This window comes from Panulirus ornatus, chromosome 55, assembly GCF_036320965.1.
Source record: "Panulirus ornatus isolate Po-2019 chromosome 55, ASM3632096v1, whole genome shotgun sequence".
NCBI classification, from domain to species: domain Eukaryota; kingdom Metazoa; phylum Arthropoda; class Malacostraca; order Decapoda; family Palinuridae; genus Panulirus; species Panulirus ornatus.
Window position 1 is genome coordinate 38151671 of NC_092278.1, and position 19903 is coordinate 38171573.

General features: G+C 40.7%; 1 protein-coding gene across 1 annotated transcript in view; it reads right to left on the reverse strand.

The window, feature by feature from the left end:
* Positions 1–19903, reverse strand: part of Cpsf160 (cleavage and polyadenylation specificity factor subunit 1) — a 171685-nt gene that overhangs the window by 141758 nt on the left and 10024 nt on the right. The window contains exons 3-7 of the mRNA XM_071693503.1: positions 15169–15380; positions 7307–7605; positions 6885–7135; positions 6554–6735; positions 2213–2375 (exon numbers count right to left, since the gene is read on the reverse strand). Coding sequence (XP_071549604.1) covers positions 2213–2375; positions 6554–6735; positions 6885–7135; positions 7307–7605; positions 15169–15380 — 1107 coding nt within the window. The remainder of the gene's footprint in view (positions 1–2212; positions 2376–6553; positions 6736–6884; positions 7136–7306; positions 7606–15168; positions 15381–19903) is intronic.

The window sequence follows — 19903 nt, forward strand, 5'->3', positions numbered from 1 at the left end:
TCCTCCAGTTTTTCTCCATTCAAACTCACCTCCCAATTGACTTGACCCTCAACCCTACTGTACCTAATAACCTTGCTCTTATTCACATTTACTCTTAACTTTCTTCTTCCACACACTTTACCAAACTCAGTCACCAGCTTCTGCAGTTTCTCACATGAATCAGCCACCAGCGCTGTATCATCAGCGAACAACAACTGACTCACTTCCCAAGCTCTCTCATCCCCAACAGACTTCATACTTGCCCCTCTTTCCAGGACTCTTGCATTTACCTCCCTAACAACCCCATCCATAAACAAATTAAACAACCATGGAGACATCACACACCCCTGCCGCAAACCTACATTCACTGAGAACCAATCACTTTCCTCTCTTCCTACACGTACACATGCCTTACATCCTCGATAAAAACTTTTCACTGCTTCTAACAACTTGCCTCCCACACCATATATTCTTAATACCTTCCACAGAGCATCTCTATCAACTCTATCATATGCCTTCTCCAGATCCATAAATGCTACATACAAATCCATTTGCTTTTCTAAGTATTTCTCACATACATTCCTCAAAGCAAACACCTGATCCACACATCCTCTACCACTTCTGAAACCGCACTGCTCTTCCCCAATCTGATGCTCTGTACATGCCTTCACCCTCTCAATCAATACCCTCCCATATAATTTACCAGGAATACTCAACAAACTTATACCTCTGTAATTTGAGCACTCACTCTTATCCCCTTTGCCTTTGTACAATGGCACTATGCACTATGAGTATTTTGAAGGTTTGTTGAATGTGTCTGATGACAGAGTGGCAGATATAGGGTGTTTTGGTCGAGGTGGTGTGCAAAGTGAGAGGGTTAGGGAAAATGATTTGGTAAACAGAGAAGAGGTAGTAAAAGCTTTGCGGAAGATGAAAGCCGGCAAGGCAGCAGGTTTGGATGGTATTGCAGTGGAATTTATTAAGAAAGGGGGTGACTGTATTGTTGACTGGTTGGTAAGGTTATTTAATGTATGTATGACTCATGGTGAGGTGCCTGAGGATTGGCGGAATGCGTGCATTCGTTCTCTTGTCTTACGCAATTCATTACCTCCTTCCAAAACATCTTTATTCTTAAAATTTAATTATACTCTCTCACCCCAATTCTCATTTGACCTCTTTTTCACCTCTTGCACCTTTCTCTTGACCTCCTGCCACTTTCTTTTATACATCTCCCAGTCATTTGTACCACTTCCCTGCAAAAATCATCCAAACGCCTCTCTCTTCTCTTTCACTAACTATCTTACTTCATCCACCATTCACTACCTTTTCTAATCTGCCCACCTCCCACCTTTCTCATGCCACATTCATTTTTGAGCAAGCCATCGCTGCTTCCCTAAATATATCCCATTTCTCCCCCACTCCCCTTACATCATTGACTCTCACCTTTTGCCATTCTGCACGTAATCTCTCCTGCTACTTCCTTACGCAAGTCTCCTTTCCAAGCTCACTTACTCGCACCACTCTCTTCTCCCCAACATTCTCTCTTCTTTACTGAAAACCTCTACAAATCTTCACCTTTGCCTCCACAAGATAGTGATCAGACATCCCTCCAGCTGCCCCTCTCAGCACATTAACATCCTAAAGTCTCTCTTTTACACGCTTATCAATTAACACATAATCCAATATGCAAAGTCTTTATCATAATTCAATAACCTACTGTGATGATGAGCAATCATATAGAAGTACACTGAGAAATCGACAAAAAAATAACTAAAAGCATCATTAAAGGCAAGAGAGTGAAATAATACAAAAACATCGTATATAAGTGTAGATTAACCCACCATCTAGTGTCAGACATGATTTCCAATAACATAAAGATATCAAAGAAAATAAACTATTGCATGAATTTGATGAAATACTGATCAAAATCTTCACCTATTTTCACACTATCACATGTGCCATTACAAAACTATATGGTCTAAAAGTTGGGAACTTGTTGTATAAATCATATAAGAGCGGTAAGTTGTTCCTCAACTGTTCATGCACTGTATATATACCACACTAAACAGAAACATAAAAATTTGCTCAGGAACATAACCCCCATATATGATGGGCTTCAACTGCTAGATTTAAATTGCTCCAACTTCTGACTAGGTTTCCTGAAACATAAACATCATAAACTGGGGACTCTTGGTAATCAAATACTGTTTACTAATAACAATAAAGAACAAACCTAATGTATCAAGCTTTCTTCTTTTAGTAGGAGGTTCTTGCTCAGCAGGAACATTACTCTTGTTTCGCATTGGGTCACTCAACTCCTTCTCTGTGAAGCGAAGGAGAAGAGAATTGCCTAAACGAGATCCCAGAAACAGGTACTGATCTTCACAAACACACATCTGAAAATCACATTCATCCAGTTAAAAGGAAATAAAGGAAGAAATGCAATATTCTATATACATTTTATACATCTGCAAAACAAAAGGGTGTCACAGGCAAATACTCCTCATCATAATTTCTGAACACTATACTGAATCTTCCAACAAAATAGACTTAGTGAATCTCCGACTTTCCTCTTTCCTTGTGATTTGCTTCAGATTTCTGCATATCTATTCCCACTTACCACAACAAATTACTCATCATTCATTCTCTCCCCAAGTTTGTTTCACTTCGGTATTCAAGCATATGCCTTATCAACCACATCCATCAACATATTCAATCCTCTGTCTTCATCATGTTATTTCATACATTCTCCAAACTCTACATCCACCAGGCAGCCTTCAACCAGCACTTATAGCTCCAACTTCATTCCTAAAAGACATCTTAAAACAAAAATAAAACAGATTCAGTAACATGTGAGGTACATTTTTTTCTGTTGTTTAAATTGTAAACAATGAAGGCATCAAAAAATGAATCACTTCATAAGAACATTCACAAAACACCATAATCTTTATGTGAAGATGAATCAGGTTACCTAATGGAGGTAGTTTTATCTTTCTTGATCATTATTTCCCATGTCTGCCAGGTAGCATCAGGAACCAATGAAAAAAGGCACTTACCCTCCCACGTTTAGTTCCTTGGTACCAAAAAATCTTTTTCACTCCATCCTTCCATCTCCAATTTGATCTTTCCCTTCACTTTATCCACCACTTCTGATGCATGCACCCTCTTTGTCAACCTCTCTCTTACCCTGTAACTCTGAAGCCTGTTCCCTTTGGGAACACCCTCAAAGAGATGGCCATGGCAAAAGAGTATCCACAACTGCTAAACTCCAATGCTACTTCTTTACCTTTAGTCCCACACTCTTAACAGGCCACTGGCAGAGGGGCAAATCTAGCACAGTGTTTTCAGAGGCTCCTACCCAAAGTTCCTTCTCACTACTTCTACCTAATACATATACCTAATATCTATTCATTTTCATTTATTATACTAGATCACTGTTTCCCGTGTTAGCAAGGTAGTGCGAGGAAACAGATGAAGAATGGCCCATCCACACACACACACATACTTAGTCGCTGTCTCCCACATTAGCGAGGTAGCGCAAGGAAACTGATGAATGAATGGCCCCACATACACGTATATACATAAACTCCCACACATGCACATACGCGTACCTATGCATTTCAATGTATACATAAATATACATATATTCATTCAATTACTTATTATACTTTGTCGCTGTCTCCCGCGTTAGCACAACAGATGAAAAATGGCCCAACCCACACACGTACACATGTATATACATACATTTCCACACACACATAAATACATACCTATAAATTTCAAAATATACATATATATACATACACAGACATATATATATATACACATGTACATAATTCATACTTGCTACCTTTATTCATTTCTGTCGCAGCCCCGCCACACATGAAATGACAACCCCCTCCCCCCCACGTGCACTTCCTCATAATTCTTGTCTCTTCTTTGAGGGTTCTGTAATTCCACCTCTTGACTTAATGAACATTTTTATTTATTTATCATACTTTGTCACTGTCTCCAGCATTAGAGAGGTAGCACAAGGAAACAGACGAAAGAATGGCCCAACCCACCCATATTTGGTATTATTGTAACATTTATTTTATTTTATTATTTTGCTTTGTCGCTGTCTCCCGCGTTTGCGAGGTAGCGCAAGGAAACAGACGAAAGAAATGGCCCAACCCACCCCCATACACAATGTATACACACACACGTCCACACACGCAAATATACATACCAATACATCTCAATGTACACATATATATACATACACAGACACATACATATATACCCATGCACACAATTCACACTGTCTGCCCCCATTCACTCCCATCGCCACCTCGCCACACATGGAATACCTTCCCCCTCCCCCTTCATGTGTCCAAGGTAGCACTAGGAAAAGACAGCAAAGGCCCCATTCGTTGACACTCAGTCTCTAGCTGCCACGCAATAATGCCCGAAACCACAGCTCCCTTTCCACATCCAGGCCCCACACAACTTTCCATGGTTTACCCAAGACGCTTCACATGCCCTGATTCAATCCACTGACAGCACGTCAACCCCGGTATACCACATCAATCCAATTCACTCTATTCCTTGCCCTCCTTTCACCTTCCTGCATGTTCAGGCCCCGATCACACAAAATCTTTTTCACTCCATCTTTCCACCTCCAATTTGGTCTCCCACTTCTCCTCGTTCCCTCCACTTCTGACACATATATCCTCTTGGTCAATCTTTCCTCACTCATTCTCTCCATGTGCCCAAACCATTTCAAAACACCCTCTTCTGCTCTCTCAACCACGCTCTTTTTATTTCCACACATCTCTCTTACCCTTACATTACTCACTCGATCAAACCACCTCACACCACACATTGTCCTCAAACATTTCATTTCCAGCACATCCACCCTCCTGCGCACAACTCCATCCATAGCCCACGCCTCGCAACCATACAACATTGTTGGAACCACTATTCCTTCAAACATACCCATTTTTGCTTTCCGAGATAATGTTCTCGACTTCCACACATTCTTCAAGGCTTGCAGGATTTTCGCCCCCTCCCCCACCCTATGGTTCACTTCCGCTTCCATGGTTCCATCCGCTGCCAGATCCACTCCCAGATATCTAAAACACTTTACTTCCTCCAGTTTTTCTCCATTCAAACTTACCTCCCAGTTGACTTGACCCTCAATCCTACTGTACCTAATAACCTTGGTCTTATTCACATTTACTCTTAACTTTCTTCTTTCACACACTTTACCAAACTCAGTCACCAGCTTCTGCAGTTTCTCACATGAATCAGCCACCAGCGCTGTATCATCAGCGAACAACAACTGACTCACTTCCCAAGCTCTCTCATCCACAACAGACTTCATACTTGCCCCTCTTTCCAAAACTCTTGCATTCACCTCCCTTACAACCCCATCCATAAACAAATTAAACAACCATGGAGACATCACACACCCCTGCCGCAAACCTGCATTCACTGAGAACCAATCACTTTCCTCTCTTCCTACACGTACACATGCCTTACATCCTCGATAAAAACTTTTCACTGCTTCTAACAACTTGCCTCCCACACCATATATTCTTAATACCTTCCACAGAGCATTTCTATCAACTCTATCATATGCCTTCTCCAGATCCATAAATGCTACATACAAATCCATTTGCTTTTCTAAGTATTTCTCACATACATTCTTCAAAGCAAACACCTGATCCACACATCCTCTACCACTTCTGAAACCACACTGCTCTTCCCCAATCTGATGCTCTGTACATGCCTTCACCCTCTCAATCAATACCCTCCCATATAATTTACCAGGAATACTCAACAAACTTATACCTCTGTAATTTGAGCACTCACTCTTATCCCCTTTGCCTTTGTACAATGGCACTATGCACGCATTCCGCCAATCCTCAGGCACCTCACCATGAGTCATACATACATTAAATAACCTTACCAACCAGTCAACAATACAGTCACCCCCTTTTTTAATAAATTCCACTGCAATACCATCCAAACCTGCTGCCTTGCCGGCTTTCATCTTCCGCAAAGCTTTTACTACCTCTTCTCTGTTTACCGAATCATTTTCCCTAACCCTCTCACTTTGCACACCACCTCGACCAAAACACCCTATATCTGCCACTCTATCATCAAACACATTCAACAAACCTTCAAAATACTCACTCCATATTTGTAACATATTTGATATTATTGTAACATCTACTCTTTCTTGGAAATGATCTGCTAGTACTTAAGACCTCTCTTCATAGAAGTTTAAATTCTCTGGTAGCTTTCTTCTAACACAAAAGCCTGCAACACATTTCCTAGTCTCCCCATACCTTACTATAAGACTTCACAAGCTTGCAACACATTTCCTAGTCTCCCTATATTCTACTATAAAACATTCATGCTACAAACAACTTTCTCCTTTCCATCACCTAAACTAACACACTTTATGTATAGACCTGAACCAGACTTTGACATATGCAATATAGGTTACACATATTTCTGACTGGACCACTTTTCTTAAACATAACATGAACTTGAAGATTCTGTACTCATAACAAGAGACACATACACTGCATGTCAGAACTGATGCTGCAGCCTTGTCAAAGTGAAAGCTTCGGACAGATCTCATGGAGTCTGCCACTAAGGTGAGAACATACAATTCACCTCCTTTCAAAGAGATGACAAGTCTGTCTTCGGTGAGAAACTCTCCATACGCACAGTCTAAAGAGATTACCACTCCTTCCTGCCTTCCTGTAAGAAAATGTTTAATATGAATTAATACACAATTATAAACCAATGATTATCACAAAAATTACAGTACTGCACATGTTTCACCATTAATCCAAATTCATGTACAAATCAAATGAATTACTAAAAAAAAAAAAAAATTCAATACATACGTAATGGGAAGTTTGTGTTCTTATCCCCCATTGAGTTGAGGGAAACTCCATATGGAGGAACAGACTGAGTTAGATATGTGAGAGAGTTGCTGGCAAAAAGTAACACACCACCAATGGGCTTGGGTACTGGCAGAAGTTTCTGACAGTCATGAGGAAGACATGTTATTGACCAAATAACAGGATGTAGACGTTGTCGTATATTGAGAGAGATGGCTGCCAGAGCACATGTATCATGACGTACTGCCACTCTCCTAGTAGAATATATCATAATATTACTTAACAATCATCTAGGTCTTGCCACAATATACCAGATTCTTTTAATATACATCAAAATGAGTTTCCTTGTCACAATAAGACATCTAGATAAGATCTAATCTCTACAAAGAACGAATACCCTAATGAAAAATCAATGTCAATATTACCCTGGGAAAGTTTTTATTGGTTCATAGAGTAACATCAGTGTTGGGTCATAATACCCATGAAGAAACTGCATATCTATAATATTATCAATACTGGGGGCTTCAAAATCCTTGGGGTCAATAATATATGACTGAAGAACTGGGCCTCTCATGTAAGATGTACTGTAGTCAATATCATCTGTCGTAAGGTCTCGTCGAAATGGCAAAATAACAATCTTTCTACCATATATCAACATGGCTGCACATCTTCCTTCAGGATCGACTCGAACTAATGGAAGAGATACAGTTTGAACCCATCCTCCCTGAAACATAATACATAACCAATGAATAACTACAGCATCCTTGCTGCTATTTTCCTACAATGAGAAATATCTGGAGAACAGAAATTACACTGAAAGGCATATAATATTCAAAATTATCTACGAGATGGTATAACTTAATCATCTTTCATATTTTTCATCTACTAGCGACTCTTTTTAAAAACTGTAAATTACTGAATCTCACCTCAATACATGTCCCTAAAATATTATACAATTAAAAGATACTCTTACAAGGAATGAAAGTACCACAATGAAACTAGTAATAAATTCAATAACAAAAATAAAAAATAATTCTGGAGAAGCTACCTGAAACGGGTGCATCATATTACTCTCTGTTTCATACTTAAAGTGTTACCAGGCTCCGCCAGCATTTGGTTATATTGTGAGTGATAAGTCACCTTCAGCAAGACTGTTTGATTGTCAATACCTGGTGAAGTCCTTGGAGGTGGGGTCTTCTACCCCTACCACCCAGGCTGGTCCCAGGGTATTGGGTTGAGTTGTAAGTTGACAAAGGTGTCTGAAACTGTGGCCCACAGGCCCACATAACCTCTACAGCCTGGAAGGTCTGATACATTTTGCTAATACTTATCCAAGGCACTTGTAAACTTTACTGTACATCCTTTGGTGTTTCTAATGATTGCAGGCAAGGTGATAAAGAATCTCAGGCCCTGGATGTATAATGTTCTCTCTTTGTGCACATATCACACCTTAGGATTTCAGATGCAGTATTTTACAGCTTTCCATGCCTGTTGAGCGAGTTGGAAATTATTTGTGAGTGTAAGATGGGGGCCATACCTTCAATGATTTTCTACAAACATATCATGATGAATCTCTCCCATCTGCTCTCAAGGGATTACAGCCTTGGTGACCTTAATGACTTCAGCCATTTCCAGTTACTGAGCTCCTTTACAATGTTTATAGACTGTGAAAGACCTCTGAACACTTTCAAATTCTGCTATTTTGCCTGCATTATAGGTTGATGTCAGAACACAGCAATATTCCATTCTTCAAAGAATTAGTGCCATGAAAAGTATCATAACTAGTTTTTCTTCTCTTATCTTAAAAACATGAAGGATCCATTCCATCAACCTTTTGGATGCAGCTTTTGTTTTGTGTTTGCTGAAGGTTTGGTAATTAGACATTGTTACCCTGAGGTCTTCAGTATCATTCAATTGGTTATGACAGTGTCTATGTCTGTGTGGTACTCTGTTTTGTTTTCAATTTCCTAACAACTTGAGCTTTTCTATCAACCCTATAATATGCTTTTTCTTGGCAAGTGGTTGTCAAGTTACACTCCTCTGACCTAAGTATTTGTCTTTTCTTTCTGCCTCAACCACATATGGACTACTGGAAATCTGGTCACAAACATACAATTTCTCCTTGTCATACATAACACGACAAAAATAAACTCACATAGCTCAATCTTGGCAAAATGGTAGGAGCAACATATGGAAGTTGTAGTTAAAAACATTTAGGTAGGAGCATTAGGCAGAAACATTAGGTAGAAATAGTATGTAGGAACATTAGGAAGGAGCATTAAGAAGTAGTAGGGATATGGCCAGCTTCCCGAGTGCCACAGATGTCTCATAAGAACTGAAGAAACTCCTGAAGAATTTCTCACTCAAATCATCCAAAGTGAACACCGGGTTCACACACTCTCCATCATTCCTGAAGCCACATTGTTCCTCCCCTATATGATGCTTTGTGCATGCCACCAACCTCTCAATCACTACTCTTTCTTACAAAAGACCAGAGTTACTTAACAGACTTATACCTCCATACACATTCTCTTTTGTCCTACTAGCCTTTATAAAGTGACACTGATCAGGTATTGCACTAAACCCGACATCTTATTGTGAGCCATACATACACTGAAACTGATTTACCAATCAACAACACTGTCACATACCTTCTTGAGAAATTCTAAAGCAATCCCATCCACTCTAACTACTTTGCCACACTCCATCTTACACAAGGCATTCATAACCTCTTTGCTTTTCACCATACCATTTACAATTACTCTCTCACTCTCCACATACTTCACACCCCACATCTGCCACCTTTCATCTAATACATTCAATAAACCTTTAAATCATTCACTCTCTCAGCTTCACCTCTTCTTTGCTTGTTACCACTTCCCCAACTGCTCCCCTCATTGATGAACCCATTCATTCTCTTATTCCCCACTCACAATTCACTTTCAAAACATTTTCTTATTCTCCCTAAAGTTTGCTGATAGTCTCTCACACCCATCACTCAATTACCCTCTCATAGCCCCTGTATCTTTCTCTCAATCTCTTGTTCCTTACTCTTGTGAATCCCCAATAACTCACACTACTTCCCTGTAGGTACTGTCCATACACCACTCTTTTCTCTTTCACTAGCAAATGTACTGCCTCAGCCTAACATTCACTATTCTTTCGCACTCAGCCAAACACCACCTTGTGAATACCACAAACTTCTCCCACACATGTAAGCAATGCTTCCTTGAATATCCTGCATTCCTCACCCACTCCCCTAGTTTTGCTTACTCTCACTTTTGCAGTCTAAGTATTTGTTTACCCAAAACAATACTGGTGGTGGTGTATACCATGAATTCTGTAGCTCTATGCTAAAGATTTTCCTCTGTCTGTATCAAATACCTTCTCTGTAATTCTAACCCAGTGCTTCTGGTCACAATAAATTCATACAGCATGAAAAAATCCTTCTGAGTTATCAAAATCATCAGGAGGGGAGTATCAATAAACAGAAGGGAAAATAAAAAATTGCTCTGGAAGGGGGTGAATACCATGAAAAGAAAGAGAACAAATAGAAGCAAAAGCAAGGGGAACAGTTGGGAGGAGTTCATGGGTAAGGATGAGGAGAAAGATAGGTAGGTAGGAAGCCAATGAAACAGGGAGGTATATTACCATTATCATCCGCCTGGGTATCGGGATGGTCATTGACGGGTGCGCACTGAGCCAGCACTTTAGTGGTTGCTATGCTGCACTCCTCTGACCCAAGTAGTTGTCTTTTCTTTCTGCCTCACCCACGTGAACTACTGGGATTCAGTCCACAAACATACAATCTCTTCTTGTCATGCATAACATCTGACAAAACTTAACTCATATAGCTCTTTTTCTTGACTAGACTTCCCTGCAGTGGGCACTAAGCATTAGCCGTGCCTTTTGGCAAAATGGTATGAGCATTAGATAAAAGCAATAGTTACGAACAACTAAGCATGAGCATTAGGTAGAACCATTATGTAGAAGTAGTGGGCAAGAACATTAGGCACAAGCATAAGGTAGAAATCAGAGGGAACTTTAGATAGGAGCCTCTGCAAATGCTGCACTAGAGTTGCCCTCTGCCTGTGGCCTGTTAAGGGTGAGGTACTAAAGGCTAAAAAGTTGCAATGGAGTTCACTAGTTATAGAGAGACTACTGTCATGGCTATTCTACTGAGGAAGTTCCAGGTGGGAACAGGTGTCAGAGATATAGAAAGATATGTAGATAGACAGACAGAGGTGAAAAAAAAGATGTAAGTACTGAGAGTGACTGATGAATGAGATAGGGTGGGAGACATGTTGTATTCTGGACAAGATGACATCAAGAGCAAGAAAGTACGTCAAAATGGTTTCATAAAAAGAGAGAGGGGGTAATGAAAGCCTTTCCTAATAGGAAGTGCAGCAAGGCAGTTGACAAGATTGCAGCTGACTTTCTCAAGAAAGGGAGGTGACAATGTTGTTGATTGGTTAGTCAAGCTATTCAACATTTGCACAGCCCAAGATGAGGTACCTAAGGACTTATTCATCCCACCACTCACTACCCTTTCTAATCTGCCCACCTCCCACTTTTCTCATGCCACAGGTATCTTTTGCACAAGCCATCACTGCTTCCCTAAATACATCCCATTTCTCCCCCACTCTCCTTATGTCATTTGCTCTCACCTTTTTCCATTCTGCACTGTCTCTCCTGGTACTTCCTCACACAAGTCTCCTTTCCAAGCTTACTTACTCTCACCACTCTCTTCACTCCAACATTCTCTCTTCTTTTCTGAAAACCTCTACATATCTTCACCTTCGCCTCCAAAAGATAATGATCAGACATCCCTCCAGTTACTCCTCTCAGCATATCAACATCCAAAAGTCTCTCCTTCACGCGCCTATCAATTAACAAGTAATCCAATAACGTTCTCTGGCCATTTATCCTACTTACATACGTGTACTTATGTATATCTCTCTTTTTAAACAAGGTAGTCCTAATCACCAGTCCTTTTTCAGCACATGAATCTACAAGCTCTTCACCATTTCCATTTACAACACTTAACACCCCCATGTACACCAATTATACCCTCAACTACCACATTACTCACCTCTGCATTCAAATTACCCATCCCTGAAACCCAGTCTTGTGCATCAAAGCTGCTAACACACTCACTCAGCTACTCCCAAAACACTTGCCTCTCATGATCTTTCTTCTTATGACCGGGTGCATAGGCAACAATAATCACCTATCTCTCTCCATCCACTTTCAGTTTTACCCATATCAATCTAGAGTTTACTTTCTTACACTCTACCACCTACTCCTACAACTCCTGCTTCAGGAGTAGTGTTACTCCTTCCCTTGCTCTTGTCCTCTCACCAACCCCTGACTTTGCTCCAAGACATTCCCAAACCACTCTTCCTCTTTACCCCTGAGCTTCGTTTCACTCAGAGCCAAAACATCCAGGTTCCTTTCCTCAAACACACTACCTATCTCTCCTTTTTTCTCATCTTGGTTACATCCACACATATTTAGACACCCTAATCTGAGCCTTCAAGGAGGGTGAGCACTCCCCACATGACTCCTTCTTCTGTTTCCCCTTTTAGAAAGTTGAAATACAAGGATGGTAGGGTCTAGGGATGGTAGGGTTTCTAGACCCCAGCTCCCGTCCCCTTTAGTCGCCTTCTACGACATGCGGGAATGCATGGGAAGTATTCTTGCTCCCCTATCCCTTATATATAGGGGATGTAAATAAAGTGTGTAAGACAAGAGAACAAATGGGAACATCAGTAAAGGGGGAGAATGGGGAGGTAATAACATGTGGTGATGTGAGAAGATGGAGTGAGTATTTTGAAGGTTTACTGAATGTGCTAGATGATAGAGTGGGAGATATAGGGTGTTTCGGCCGAGGTGGTGGGCGAAGTGAAAGGGTCAGGGAGAATGGTTTGGTAAACAAAGAAGAGATAGTGAAAGCTTTGCGGATGATGAAAGCCAGCGAGGCAGCAGGTTTGGATGGTATTGCAGTGGAATTTATTAAAAAAGGGGGTGACTGTGTTGTTGACTGGTTGGTGAGGATATCAAATGTATGTATGGCTCATGGTGAGGTGCCTGAGGATTAGTGGAATGCATGCATAGTACCATTGTACGAAGGCAAAGGGGATAAAGGTGAGTGCTTAAATTACAGAGGTATAAGTTTGTTGAGTATTCTTGGGAAATTATATGGGAGGGGATTGATTGAGAGGGTAAAGGCATGTACAGAGCATCAGATTGGGGAAGAGCGGTGTGGTTTTTAGAAGTGGTAGAGGATGTGTGGATCAGGTGTTTGCTTTGAAGAATGTATGTGAGAAATACTTAGAAAACCAATGGATTTGTATGTAGCATTTATGGATCTGGAGAAGGCATATGATAGAGTTGATAGAGATGCTCTGTGGAAAGTATTAAGAGTATATGGTATGGGAGGTAAGTTGCTAGAAGCAATGAAAAGTTTTTATCGAGGATGTATGGCATGTGTACGAGTAGGAAGAGAGGAAAGTGATTGGTTTCCGGTGAATGTCAGTTTGCGGCAGGGGTGCGTGATGTCTCCATTGGTTGTTTAATTTGTTTATGGATGACGTTGTTAGGGAGGTGAATGCAAGAGTTTTGGAGAGAAAGACAAGTATGCAATCTGTTGTGGATGAGAGAGCTTGGGAAGTGAGTCAGTTGTTGTTCGCTGATGATACAGCGCTGGTGGCTGATTCGGGTGAGAAACTGCAGAAGCTGGTGACTGACTTTGGTAAAGTGTGTGAAAATAGAAAGCTGAGAGTAAATGTGAATAAGAGCAAGGTTATTAGGTACAGTAGGGTTGAGGGACAAGTCAACTGGGAGGTAAGTTTGAATGGAGAAAAACTGGAGGAAATGAAGTGTTTTAGATATCTGGGAGTGGATTTGCCAGCGGATGGAACCATGGAAACAGAAGTGAATCAAAAGTAGGGGGAGGGGGCAAAAGTTCTGGGAGCCTTGAAAAATGTGTGGAAGTCGAGGACGTTATCTTGGAAAGCAAAAATGGGTATGTTTGAAGGAATAGTGGTTCCAACAATGTTATATGGTTGCGAGGCATGGGCTATAGATAGAGTTGTGCGGAGGAGGTGGATGTGCTGGAAATGAGATGTTTGAGGACAATATGCAGTGTGAGGTGGTCTGATAGAGTAAGTAATAAAAGGGTAAGAGAGGTGTGTTGTAATAAAATGAGTGTGGTTGAGAGAGCAGAAGAGGGTGTTTTGAAATGGTTTGGTCCCATGGAGAGAATGAGTGAGGAAAGATTGACAAAGAGGATATATGTGTCGGAGGTGGAGGGAACGAGAAGAAGTGGGAGACCAAACTGGAGGTGGAAAGATGGAGTGAAAAAGATTCTGAGTGACCGGGGCCTGAACATGCAGGAGGGTGAAAGGCGTGCAAGGAATAGAGTGAATTGGAACGATGTGGTATACCGGGGTCGATGTGCTGCCAATGGAATGAACCAGGGCATGTGAAGCGTCTTGGGAAAGTTTTGTTTGGCCTGGATGTGGAAAGGGGGCTGTGGTTCCGGTGCAGTATACATGACAGCTAGAGACTGAGTGTGAACGAATGTGGCCTTTGCTGTCTTTTCCTAGCGCTACCTTGCGCACATGCGGGGGGAGGGGGGGTTGTCATTTCATGTGTGGCGGGGTGGCAATGGGAATGAATAAGGGCAGACAGTATGAATTATTTACATGTGTATATATATGTATATGTCTGTGTGTGTATATACATGTATATGTTGAGATGTATAAGTATGTATATGGGGGTGTGTGTGGACGTGTATGTATATAAATGTGTATGTGGGTGGGTTGGGCCATTCTTTGGTCTGTTTCCTTGTGCTACCTCACTAACGTGGGAGACAACGACAAAGTATAATAAATAAAATAAATAATACATATTTATGTATCATCTATTTTTCTTTGTTGCTGTATATACGAGTGGATGGGCCATTCTTTGTCTGTTTCCTGGCACTACCTCACTGACGAGAGAAACAGCAATTAAGTATAATAAATAATTCTTCAAAGCAAACACCTGAGCTGCACATACTCTACCACTACTATAATCACACTCTTCTTCCCCAATCTAATACTTTTACACATGCTACTACTCACATGTAACTTACCATGCTCACAGTCAACAAATTTATACTTCAGAAATTAAAAAATTCACCTTTGTCCTCATTGCTTTTTTATATGCATTCTACCAATCCTCATACACCTAGAAAATCGAAAGTTTTCACAATACAGTCATTAATGTAATAAAATCTCACCTTGATATCTTCCTTTTCAAAATAGTGAAGAGACACAGTTCGTAAATTGTGGTTATAAGGATCATACTCCACCAAGGAGAGCTTAGCATCCCGGAAACCCAGGAGCAGAGAGTCTCGTAGAGGAGAGAGTGATACTGATGCCATTGTAGCCACATTGTCATGTAATTTATAAGTTGCCATACATTCAAGCTTCACCTTTGGAGGACTATTATCTGCAAGGATTTCAAGTAATTAATCTCTAACAGTCCTGTAAAAGCAAATCTACACTGATCTTATCAAAAAAATAATCTATAATGGATGATTTCAAGCAACAGTTCAGCCAAGACTTATCTCATGTAGGCTCCAAAGACTAATCTCAAAAGGATCCTCAGCATACTGGCAATCACAGGTTACTTTCAATCAGTACTGCTTTCCTTTTATAATCAGAGGGGAATCCTTCACAAGAATGAATACTTTCAGTAAGGGAGATTCCATGCAGTTTCCTTGTTACAAAAGTTCCAGAATCACACACCAACTCACCATTGGCTCTTTTGTTTTGAATGAGCAACCCCTTCCCCATCCCCCAAGCTTTCCTCTGATTTCAGGGCTGTTATGCAACTCTGTAATTCAAACTAAATCCACAGCTTTCCTTTCAGGCTTAATTCACAAAGCTGTAAGTGCTTGCACAAGCTATAGGGTGCAGCATCTTTTACCCTTTTTTGACACTCATCTGACACTACTGAATATCTATTACTGGGATCAAGTACAGCACATTTGCCATATGACTGGGCAAATGAAACAATAAACTCTTGAGCAAAGCTTAGTAGCAGTGTTCTTTGGCTAAAAAGAATAAAACTCTGCTTTATTATCATCCACCAACTGTGCATTAAATGGAAAGAAATACTCTGAGGATAACCAGCCTGTTCAGCAAATCTGCTCTAGAACTCTCACACTGGTCTCAACATTCATTAGAGTAATGATTTATTTATTTTTATTAATCATACTTTGTCACTGTATCCTGCGTTAGCGAGGCAGTGCAAGGAAACGGACGAAAGAATGGCCCAACCCACCCACATACACATGAATATACATACACGTCCACACACGCACATATACATACCTATACATCTCGACGTACACACACACAGACATATACATATATACACATGTACATAATTCATACTGTCTGCCCTTTTTCATTCCCATTGCCACCCTGCCACACATGTAATAACAACCCCCTCCTCCACATGTGCGCGAGGTAGCGCTAGGAAAAGACAACAAAGGCCACATTCGTTCGCACTCAGTCTCTAGTTGTCATGTGTAATGCACCGAAACCACAGCTCCCTTTCCACATCCAGGCCCCACACAACTTTCCATGGTTTACCCCAGATGCTTCACATGCCCTGGTTCAATCCATTGACAGCACGTTGACCCCGGTACACCACATCGTTCCAATTCACTCTATTCCTTGCACACCTTTCACCCTCCAGCACGTTCAGGCCCCGATCACTCAGAATCTTTTTCACTCCATCTTTCACTCTCCAATTTGGTCTCCCACTTCTCCTCGTTCCATCCACCTCTGACACATATATCCTCTTTGTCAATCTTTCCTCATTCATTCTCTCCATGTGACCAAACCATTTCAAAACACTCTTCTGCTCTCTGAACCACACTCTTTTTATTACCACACATCTCCCCTACCCTTTCATTACTTACTCGATCAAACCATCTCACACCACATATTGTCCTCAAACATCTCATTTCCAGCACATCCACCCTCCTTCGCACAACTCTATCTATAGCCCATGCCTCGCAACCATATAACATTGTTGGAACCACTATTCCTTCAAACATACCCATTTTTGCTTTGCAAGATAACATTCTCGACTTCCGCACATTCTTCAATGCTCCCAGAACTTTCGCCCCCTCCCCCACCCAATGATTCACTTCTGCTTCCATGGTTCTATCAGCTGCCAAATCCACTCCCAGGTATCTAAAACACTTCACTCCCTCCAGTTTTTCTCCATTCAAACTTACCTCCCAACTGACTTGTCCCTCAACCCTACTGTACCTTATAACCTTGCTCTTATTCACAGTTCTCTCAGCTTTCTTCTTTCACACACTTTACCAAACTCAGTCACCAGCTTCTACAGTTTCTCACACGAATCAGCCACCAGCACTGTATCATCAGCAAACAACAACTGATTCACTTCCCAAGCTCTCTCATCCACAACAGACTGCATGACTGCCCCTCTTTACAAAACTCTTGCATTCATCTCCCTAACAACCCCATCCATAAGCAAATTAAACAACCATGGAGACATCATGCACCCCTGCCGCAAATCAACATTCACTGAGAACCAATACTTCCTCTCGTCCTACACGTACACATGCCTTACATCCTTGATAAAAACTTTTCACTGCTTCTAACAACTTGCCTCCCACACCATATATTCTTAATACCTTCCACAGAGCATCTCTATCAACTCTAACATATATGCCTTCTCCAGATCCATAAACGCTACATACAAATCCATTTGCTTTTCTAAGTATTTCTCACATACATTCTTCAAAGCAAACTCCTGATCCACACATCCTATACAACTTCTAAAACCACATTGCTCTTCCCCAATCTGATGCTCTGTACATGCCTTCACCCTCTCAATCAATACCCTCCCATATAGTTTCCCAGGAAATTATAGTAAAAGATTAATGAAGGCATGGGAAATGCTGTGAATCTGATAATATTTGGAGAAAATACACTGAAGAGAAAGCATATGATAAAATGCAAACAAGCATTGTAAACAGAGTAATGTGTATTTGAAAAATGCACATTGGTCATGGTCTAAAAAAAAGGAACAGAATAAATCTATGAAACTAAAGTCTGTCTCTTGGTGAAGATAAGAGAATCATGATTAAACTCACATTCTTAACAAGGAGGGATCTTTTTTAATACTTATTCATGGTCTCCTGCATCAGTGAATCAGCAACAAGAACAAATGAAGAGTTACCTCATTTCCTCTAATACAATCTCTAGCTGCTAAGTGTAATACAGAAGACAAAACAGACAAAAGATCCTCAATTTCAGCTATTTGTATCAAAAGAGCATTACTAAAGTGGCATGAACAAAATGCTCAATCCTTTTGTTTCATAACTCACATATTTACAAATGAATGTTTTTAATATCAACCATTAAATTAGCATGACAGCAAGAGAATGGATGTGACCAAGTGAAGCCATTTCTTCATTTGTTCCAGACACTACCTCACTGATGCAACAAATGGAGAACATGTTTCTATTTTCACCATAAGTGAGGTATATTGTGTGTACAGCTTCAAGATGCATGTTGTGTGCATAATAGCTTCAAGATGCACAATAAAAGAATCTATTATATTTGACCACATTTGATTGTCACTCACCATGTAGCACCATGAACAGACAAGGAATGGAATAACATGCTCATATCCACTTTCCAGCTGTCATGCATAATGCATCAAAATCAAATCCTCCTTTCCACAGCCAAGCATGCAGACCTTTCTGTTTTTCCTAAACTGCTTCATATGACCTAGTTCAGCCCACTTACAGCATGTTGTCCCCTGTAAACCACACTGCTCCAATTTGCTTTATCTCCTGCAAGCCTAACACCCTAGTGCCTCTTCAGGCTCCAGACACTCAAAACACCTTTTACTTCATCCTTCCTTCATCAATTCAGTCTCACCCTTTTCCTTGTCATCTCCACTTCTAACACATACATTCTCTTAGTAAGCCTCTCATCACACATCCTCTCCATGTATCTAAACCATTTTAGCACAATCTCCTCAGATCTCTCAATGATACTCTTTTTACTACCACAACTATATCTCACCCTGTCTTACTCAATAAACACTCCTCATCCCATTTGTTGTCTCCAAGCATTTCATTTTCAACTCATCCCCCAACATCTGTACTTTATTAGGTATGGCCCATACCTCATCCATAAAACAACAGGAGGACTACTTTACCATAAAAATTACCAATCTTTGCCTTCACCAAACGCTCCATAATACATGGATCTTAATCCCATCACTCAGCCCTATGGCTGAGTTCAACTTCCAAAATCCCTTTTCCTAGCATGTCCACCCTAAGGTATTGAAAATGCTTCACTCCCTCTTATCTTCACTAAAACTCACACTCCAACCTCCCTTTCTCCTCTAAATTTTATAGCTACACTGTTATTCACATTAACTCTCAACTCCCTCCTTTCAATCATTCTCCTAACAGACACCAGCTTCTGCAGTTTTTCACTTAAATATGCTTCCAGAGGCATGTCAACAGCAAACAACATCTGACTCACCTCACCATCAACAATGGACTATGCTGAAAGATATCAAAATTTGTTGGTGATATCAAGCTTAAACATCTGCATACGAGAGGATATTTACAGCATGGCCTACAGGAAGTGTTGGAGGGTCATGTGAGAAGTTGTTTAAGAGGGCTGAAGAAGGATCTGCCACTTTGGGAACTCTACAGCAGAGTTTTCAGGGTTTTGGAGTAAAGCCCCTGTGTACAACTCTAGCTTGTAAGCTAGGAAAGAAATTGGTTAACCACTTCTTAATTCTGTGGACTCAACAATAATAAGAGAATCATGCCAGTGACCAATGAGGTTAGGACATGTAATAGGGACACAGCCTTTGCAGGTAATTAGTGCTTCTGAGTAGTTCTGTCACACCACCCTCCAGAATACATTACAAATACACTTTTGTCCACCTGAAGCACG